This window comes from Alligator sinensis, unplaced genomic scaffold (genome assembly GCF_000455745.1).
Source record: "Alligator sinensis unplaced genomic scaffold, ASM45574v1 scaffold253_1, whole genome shotgun sequence".
Taxonomy (NCBI): Eukaryota; Metazoa; Chordata; order Crocodylia; family Alligatoridae; genus Alligator; species Alligator sinensis.
Window position 1 is genome coordinate 2,047,876 of NW_005842147.1, and position 8,254 is coordinate 2,056,129.

Sequence of the window (8,254 nt, forward strand, 5' to 3'; positions counted from 1 at the left end):
CTGCATCCAGTTCTGAGTGCCGCACTTCAACAAGGGCATGGAAAAACTTGAGAGAGTCCAGAGAAGAGCCACCTGTATGATCAGAGACTTGCAAGGCAAGCCATATGAGGAAAAGCTGAGGGACTTGGGTCTCTTCAGCCTAAAAAAGAGAAGGCTGAGAGGGGACTTGGTAGCAGCTTACCACTATATCAGGGGAATACATCAAGAGCTTGGTGAACAACTGTTCACCAGGACACCCTTGGGGAAAACCAGGAGTAATGGCCACCCTTGGGGAAAACCAGGAGTAATGGCCACAAACTCCTGGAAGACCATTTCATGCTTAACACTAGGAAAAACTTCTTCACAGCTAGGGTGTCCAGATTGTGGAATAAGCTCCCTCCAGAGGTGGTACCCTGGAAATCTTCAAAAGGAGACTGGACAGTCACTTGACCCCAGTTGTCTTTTCTGCCTCGTGCGGGGGGGCTGGATGCGATGATCTTGCAAGGTCCCTTCCAGCCCCTTACAATCTATGAATTTATGAAACACTCACCAGTGCAGTTAACCTATTTTTAAGTGCATTCTCTCTCCACTAGGGGCTTATACTTGGGCCACAACATCAGTGAATGGCCACCAACAATGCCTGAAATCTATGCCCTTTAAGACCTCCCAGTCATGGGAGTGCAAGCAGTATCAGCACAGACAACTAAAAGTGGGAACAGCAGACATTGCAAATCTTGGAAAGCATTGTTCTTTTGTTCCACTCATCTACATGTTCCTCCTTAGACACACTGCAACAGAGGGCTCTTCCAAAACTTCACAATTACAGAAGCAGAGCACAAGTACTTTATCTACAGAGTTCTTATGCCAGTAAAACCTATTGTCCTTTATCTGTATCACTTGATCACCCTGAAGCAACAGCTCAGAAACATGAAAGCAAATCCTTAAAGAGCTTTAGAAATGAGACAAAGTGGTATTACAATGGGCGTGTGAAGGTGGCCACTACAATTCAGAATAAGGTTATTGTTGTTCTTAACTCATGACTGTAGATACTGGTTGGTATTGTATATGAATCACATGGTATTTCCCTAAGCAAAGCTGCACCTTCAACAGCATCACAGGCCCATGCTACAATAGGCAATTTCTATGGATAATGATGGAACTGAAAAGAGCTGCAGGATTGGACTGAGTTAGTTACATTACTCTGTAATACATCTTCTTTGTTCAACTGGTATTGGGAGTTTACTGCTGATTGCCAGTGTATTGTTTGCGCTGGTTTCCTAATGGATGGCCCCCGCTAAACGGGTACCACAATCATTCCTGACAATGCTCATTACAAACAGACTATTCTGTGTCTAACTGTTTCACTTGTAATAGGATTGTCATAACTCAGGCTTAATATTCTGCAAGGTCATCTGCTTTCCACGCACAAGGGCTTTACCTGTCCTTGCTGCTGGGCCAAATTTAGACTTGATATAGCAGGACAGATATTACATTGTTATTAATAATAAATTATCATAATAATATACCTTAATAGAACCTCTCATCCCAAAGGAACCCAAACCACTTTACATACTATAGACCAAATTCTACCCACTTCCATCAATGCAGCCTCTTTAATGGGGTGGCATAGGTGCAATGGAAGGGAGACACCAATTATAGATTACATTAGATGCTTGAATCACTTCATAGCATTGCTGTTGTTCCTACTTATGGGGTGGATCTGGTGATGTGCTGCCAATATTTATCAAGGGGTTCTCAGAAAATGTTCTTTCCTATGCCATAAGCTAGGTCCTATGCCTCAAGGGTACCTATGCTCACAGAGAAGAAGGAGGAAGAACTGTGGAACCAAATCTTTCATTTTCCTATCTAAATAAAAATGCTCTCTCATAACTGCTGCCAAACACAAAAGAAGTCCCAGTTGCAAAGAGACTTAAGTGCCACTTGAGGGAAATAAGCTCTCTAAATTGTCATTTCCTATATGTTTGTACAGTATCTAACAGAATAGGCTCCTGATATATTGACCTTTAGATGCTACTGAAACATAAATGTCAAATAAATAATAATGTTAATAATGTTTAGTCTTTATGCCCCCCCTAAAAAAGGTGAATATTTAGAGCATAGCAGTGTGTTTAATCTCCATAATCTGAAAGGAAGAAAGAGGCAAAGGCCTTGAGAGGGCAGCAGAAGGTAACATCCCCAGAGATGTATTTTGAAAATATTTGACACATGATGCATGCAGAAGTATTTACATGAGCCCCAGGGATAAGTCATCTCTGGCAGGGATCATTAAATGGCAACCACACCGGAGGTGAACTTCAACACAGACAGAGAAATGACCCCAACTCTCTTCTCAACTTGGTGACTCAATTTGATAGAAAGATATTGTATTTAATGAAACAGGGGAATTTGCATTGTCAAAATTCATGTTTTGACAATTCTGAGAGTCAGAAGAAAGATGTCAATACAGCAGCTCTCCCAGAACTGAGTGCTAACTGGAACTGCAGTGACACTTTACCTTTGCACTTAGACATGCCTCATGCTTCTTGCCCTGGCATGATCCCCAGTGTTAAGCCCAGCCTGCATTCTTAGTGCCATCATAGGTGGGTGGTAGAAGAGCAGACTGCTTCCAACTCATGGAAAAAAGAATGCAAAAACCAGTTGGGACAAGTTCCTCACACTCTCCAGTCCACTGAAAAAGAACACAATTGTATAAATTCCTTTCATATTTATCATACCATTGTAATGCTGGCATCCACGGAGTTAGAGGAAATGCTGATTACAAGCAGCCTGGTGGAACCTGGGATGAGCACACTTCATCCATGTGTCCCACAGAGGGAGACTAAGCAGCTTATTCAAGGTCATCCAGGATGCCAGTAGAAGGGCAGGGACTTGAAACTGAGCCTCCCACCAGTTTCCAGACTAGCACCTTTACTGTTGGGCCATCTTCCTTCCAGAGTCAAATTAAACACCAGAACAATGCCCCCAGGCCCATCCTGCCATTCAATCTTTGATCTCCTCAGGCCACCCAGGAGGAAGCTGATTGTGATATTATTTTTGTTATATACATTATGCTAGTGTCTAGTGATCAAACACAGTGAAAGATGAGAAGAAAGCTTACCATCTAAATCAGGAGCCAGCAACCTTTTACAAGCCATGAGCCAGAACAAACAAACTACACTCCAACAGAAGCCAGATAGCTTTGGCAACAGGTCAGCAGCAGGGTTTCCAGTGCTGAGGCCAGGCATCTCAGAGGTGTGCGGGCACTGCCACTGCTTCTCACAGCCCCTACTCCTTTACTGCAGCACTTCCAGCCAGTAGGGAGCATCACCAGGAACAGGTATCAGCAAACAGATCCAAGCTGCCACTGCTTCTCCCCACTTTCCCTCCCCCAACCAGCTGCAGTACAGGCAAAGATGGAAGCTGCCCAGCCCCACTGCAGCTCCCCACTGGATGGAAGCTGCATCCATGCCACAGCTGAAGAGCAGGCACTGGGAGAAGCAGCAGCGGAGCCCTTCACTGCTGATGCACCACTGAAACCACCCATGTCAGACCAGAGTTCCAGCACAACTCCATGCTGCCCAGGTCTGGTTCAGGTACAGGCATGGCCACCGGCAAAGTCCTCCAGCTCCCCAAACTGCATCCAATGGCTCCACAGGACATGCCAGATCCAGCCCACAGGTTGTATGTGTCATAACCCAATGATTTTTAGTGCCTTGGCACATTGGAATTTTCCCGCCACATGGAGTTTTCTTTGCACGGTGGATTTCTCAGCTGCAGAGAGAAATCCCCGGTGCAAAAGAGTTCCTGCCACGCATGTGCAAATTAGTGTCCCAGAGCGCGCAGTGAAGCCTAGCAAACTCCGCGTGCGTCTTGGAGGAGGACATAGAGGCCTGATCAGCTCTTAGCCACTCCCCGTCATAGTGGAAAATTTGACGTACCCCTGTGTAAAGCGCTTGTGGAGTCGTACATCGATGACTCATCTCGGTTCGGTTCGGTTCGGAAGAGATCTCACTTGTGTTTGTTTGTGTGCAACTGCAACTCAAGCAAGTTTCCTTCCTGCACTGTGACTATCGGCAGTGTAAGTAAAGCTTTCTTTGTAAAACCAATACGCTTCCGTGCCTAACTCTACTCAGTCGTGGAAAAACCCCACCTGACGGTCCGGGCTACTGGCCATAGCCTTAGACCGCCCTCGGTCCCGACAGTATGTTGCCAACCCCTGATCTAAATAGTCAGAATAGACAAAGGATGAGTGACTTCATTAACCCCTTTTCAAACACGGCAACCAAGCTCATGGGTTTGAATATTCCCACAGGAAAATCAGACTAGTATCATCAGCTAATTTTACAAAGGTGTCAGAACAGCCCTGGATTTGCAATAACTTTTGGTCACTGCCAGACAGGAATGGCTTGAAACCCCCAGGCCTGGGGGTGTCCTTTTTTTGTCTAGCATAAGTCTAGGTCCAGGAGCAGTTCCATCTGCCAGTCGGAACAGTAGAAGCACTTGTGAAGACAGAGAATTGGCTAATCCAGGTTAGACAACACCACTGTAAGAACATCTGTGCATTTTCCACATGCCTGGGATATGAATCAGAAATAGATCAACAATGGGCAAACTGTTGCAAATTCACATTGTGGATACATTTAAAAAATGACAGTGAATTATTCCCAACCAACTGGCTCCACAAGCTTTAAATTTTTAATAGCAAAACATTTCATAATGAAAACAAAACAAAACAATCTACTCTCGCAGGTGAAAGGTCCAAATTTTATGACAAAATCTTTCTAAACATACAATGGGGAAAAGAAAGGCAGACTGCTGGTAAAGAAGTCTTGTCACAAACCTGTTCCACCAGAAGACTAGACCAGAATGGAGTTCTATATGGAAAAACACTAAAGAACTAAAGTGTTCCCCTCCACCCTTTCTGCCATAACCAGGACAACCTAATTCTAACAAGTTAAATCCCTGGGTAACACTGGCTGTCACTGACTAACTTGTCATAAAAATGTTTCTTGACGCTAAAGGTGAAGATTAAGAGAGAAACAAGCAAAGGGAAAAGTAAAGAAGAGGTCGGATACACTCACTCCCTCTCTCTCTCTCTTTTTTTTTTTTTGCCCTGCTCTGCCTTCTTTTTTAAAGCCACTGAAGGCTTTTCAGGTCTGTGAATCTGTGTGATACTTTCATCAAGCTATACCATGCTACACCACAAACTGCACTCCCCTGCTCAAAGAAGGATGTTTGAATCCATCCCATCATTCTGGGTCCAGCCTCCCCTCCAAAACAGATAATTCAGTGCTTCAAACAAAATCATTCCTCTCTAGCCTACTGTGTTGTTCTGCATGTAATTCACTAGTATTTTCATTTTTGCATTGTAGGACTAGACTGATGTCTGAGTTCAAAACCAAACCACATTCAAAGACATCTCTTTAAAATGAATGGGTGTTGATAGATGAGCAGATACTCTTATAAATAATGTTCTTAATATGTACATCACATTTTGCACATGGTACATTATATGTTGGGTTGAACTTTATTATTATATAGAAGGCAGGGCAAGGGGACACCTTATAGACTAACTCATTCAAAGAGGCATCAGCTTTTGTAGGCTACAGCCTATTTCATCTGATGTTACGAAGTAGGCTATAGCCTACGAAAGATCATACCTTTCTCAATGAGTTAGTCGATAAGATGCCGCCCTGCCATGCCTTCTCCCTGACTTGAGACTAACATGGCTAACTACCTCTATTATGGTATGTTAGCTCTCCTTTCTAATTTTTTCTTTTTGATATATTTCACTGGAGCTGCAATGCTAAAGTAATGTACAAAATGGTCAATAGGAAAGGACAAAATTACCATAAACACAAGGGAACAGGAAGAGGGCCTGTCAAGGAGAAAATATCATTTCCTTTTATAATTTTTAGCCTCAATTTATTTTGCCAAACCCGTTTTGCTGGTCTGCCAGCATCATCAGTAGCTTCAGTACAAGACTGGCAACTGCTTGCTAGCTAATGACTGCTGTACACACAGGTGAAGAACAAAACATGGTGCTTTTCTAAGACCTTCAGAAACAGTACCTGATGTTTTCCTTTTTGGTTGCTTAGGGTCAGAATCTCTGAAACAGCCCCAGAGTCCCGTTTTGCCCAATGGCATTCTGCAAGGTGTAGGCCAGAGGCAAGTATAAGAGCAGTGATACAACAGAGAAAAACAGCAAATTGTTTAAGAATCTCCAGGAATCCCGTGGTCCAATTACAGCAATTTTTTACGAGGTCAAATTTGAGGCCTACGAAACTTAACACTGTCTTTTGAACCCCTTGGTAATTTTCATTCTACAGGACACTGCTATCTACAATAGAGACCATTAACACATGATTTGGCAGGCAATACAGTCTTCTAGCACAAACATGCTATCTTGAGAAAAAGCCAAAGGCTTACTACAACAAACGACCAAGCTCTCTTATCCAACCACTTCTACGTAAAGATGATGACACTGTTCAAAGCACTATAAATGCCTGTTCTATGCCAGAGGGAGACTCATATATGTACTTCTTTAAAGAATGAAAATGCTGGGACCTTGCTAGTGACAATTTAGTATTGTAAAGCATATCCTATATACTTAAAACATTGAACATAGTGGTAGCAATCAGCCCACGGAACTGCAGTCTGATACCAAGTAGCCACTATTTGGTTTGTTAACCTAAACATACCTTTGTCAGTTACAAAGATGACTCACCCCATTTTCCCCAATTTACATTTCTCCTATTACATTTCTTGGGCTAAATTCAAAACTCTGTTACACTGGTGCAAGTCTGGGAGTTATTCCACCAAAGTCAATCCCAACAGAAGAAAGTGGTATACAAGGGAGGTCATGAAGTGAATGGAGGAAGTCCAAACATTAGCTAATGTGAATGAAAGCAAAATGTGGCCTATGGTTTTTACATATCAAAGTATATTTAAATCCAAAGAATTTCTTTTAGAAATATATGCCTCCCATTTTAATTTGTAATTTTTTTTCAGAAGCGTGTGCTTTGTCTTTTCTTTCCATATGATCTTTCCCTGCACCTCCTGTGTAAACTATTTCCTTTATGGCCAGTTTCCTGCTTGGTTTCCTGGTTTGCATCTGGTGACACTTGTGCCCTAATTAAGGGAGAGGAAGGGGGGAGAGGGAGAGAGAGAGAGAGAAAGTATGTGTGGGGGGAGCTGCATGTGTATGTGTGTGGGTGGGTATGTGAGCACGTGTGTGCACATGCATGTGTGTATGCATGTGTGGGTTCATGTTTATATGTGGGGGGTGTGGGTTCATGCTTGTGTATGTACATGTGTGGGTGCATGTGTGTGTATGCGTGTGTGGGTTCATGTTTGTATGTGGATGCATGTGTGTGGGTGCATGCTTGTGTGTACATGTGTGGGTGCATGCGTGTGCGCGCGTGCGCGCATGATGTTGAACAAGAAGCCACGAGGAGGCCCCTTCCACCTGTATGCACCTATGGTCTTACTGGGCAAGATCCTGCGCATACATACTCCATACAAAAAGTGAATCAGTGAATGATGAACAGTTCCCCTAACCCAGCTTCGGGCACCCAGGAAAATTCCCCATCCAGAAAAGAAACCCCCACATAAGATGCTCGTCTTTCTCCCTGCTCACATGAAACAGGGTGGATTTTCTTTTTCCCTTTTCTGCTCCTCAGGGCCAGGCCTTCAGAGCCCGGGGATGAAATCCTGAAGCCCAGGGAGGGGAGCCAGCTCCCACCCTGCTGCGGACGAAGGCAAGCCAGAAGCCAGCAGCTCCCGGTGAGTCTTTCCTGCCCAAGGGCTGGAGGCTTGGCCCAATGGTCTTGTAAGGTCCCTTCCATCCCCTACCACCTATGAATCCATGACCTCTTTCCAAAACCAGAGGAGGGTGGGGGGCCAACCACCTCCTACAACCTCTTCCTCTTGGATACCACAGCCCGGAGAAGGGGGGAGCCCTCCCGCCTGCACCCAGTGGGACTGCAGGAAAATGCCCCCCTCCACGTGTCAGCAACCCCCCCATCCCTGCAGAGGGATGTAGCCCCCCTCCGGGCCAGGCTATTGTCTGCCCCCCGCGCAGGGCGCCCGCCCTCACTCACCCAGCGTCTTGACGGCGACCTGGCGGGTGAGCGGCGGGGGCAGGTTGATGCACACCAGGTCTACGTCCTGGTGCAGCAGCACCTCGTCGATGCGGCTGGTGTAGAAAGGCACGCTCATCTCCTTGGCCAGCTCCTCCGCCTCCTCGGGGCTGCGGCCCCACAGCGCCTTCACC

The 8,254-nt window shown here is 45.1% G+C and overlaps 1 protein-coding gene across 1 annotated transcript in view; it reads right to left on the reverse strand.

Annotated features, from left to right (window-relative positions):
* Positions 1-8,248, reverse strand: part of GFOD1 (glucose-fructose oxidoreductase domain containing 1) — a 111,764-nt gene extending 103,516 nt beyond the window's left edge. Inside the window, exon 1 of the mRNA XM_014520737.2 lies at positions 8,082-8,248. Coding sequence (XP_014376223.1) covers positions 8,082-8,199 — 118 coding nt within the window. The 5' untranslated portion in view covers positions 8,200-8,248. The remainder of the gene's footprint in view (positions 1-8,081) is intronic.
* Positions 8,249-8,254: the final 6 nt, after the last annotated feature.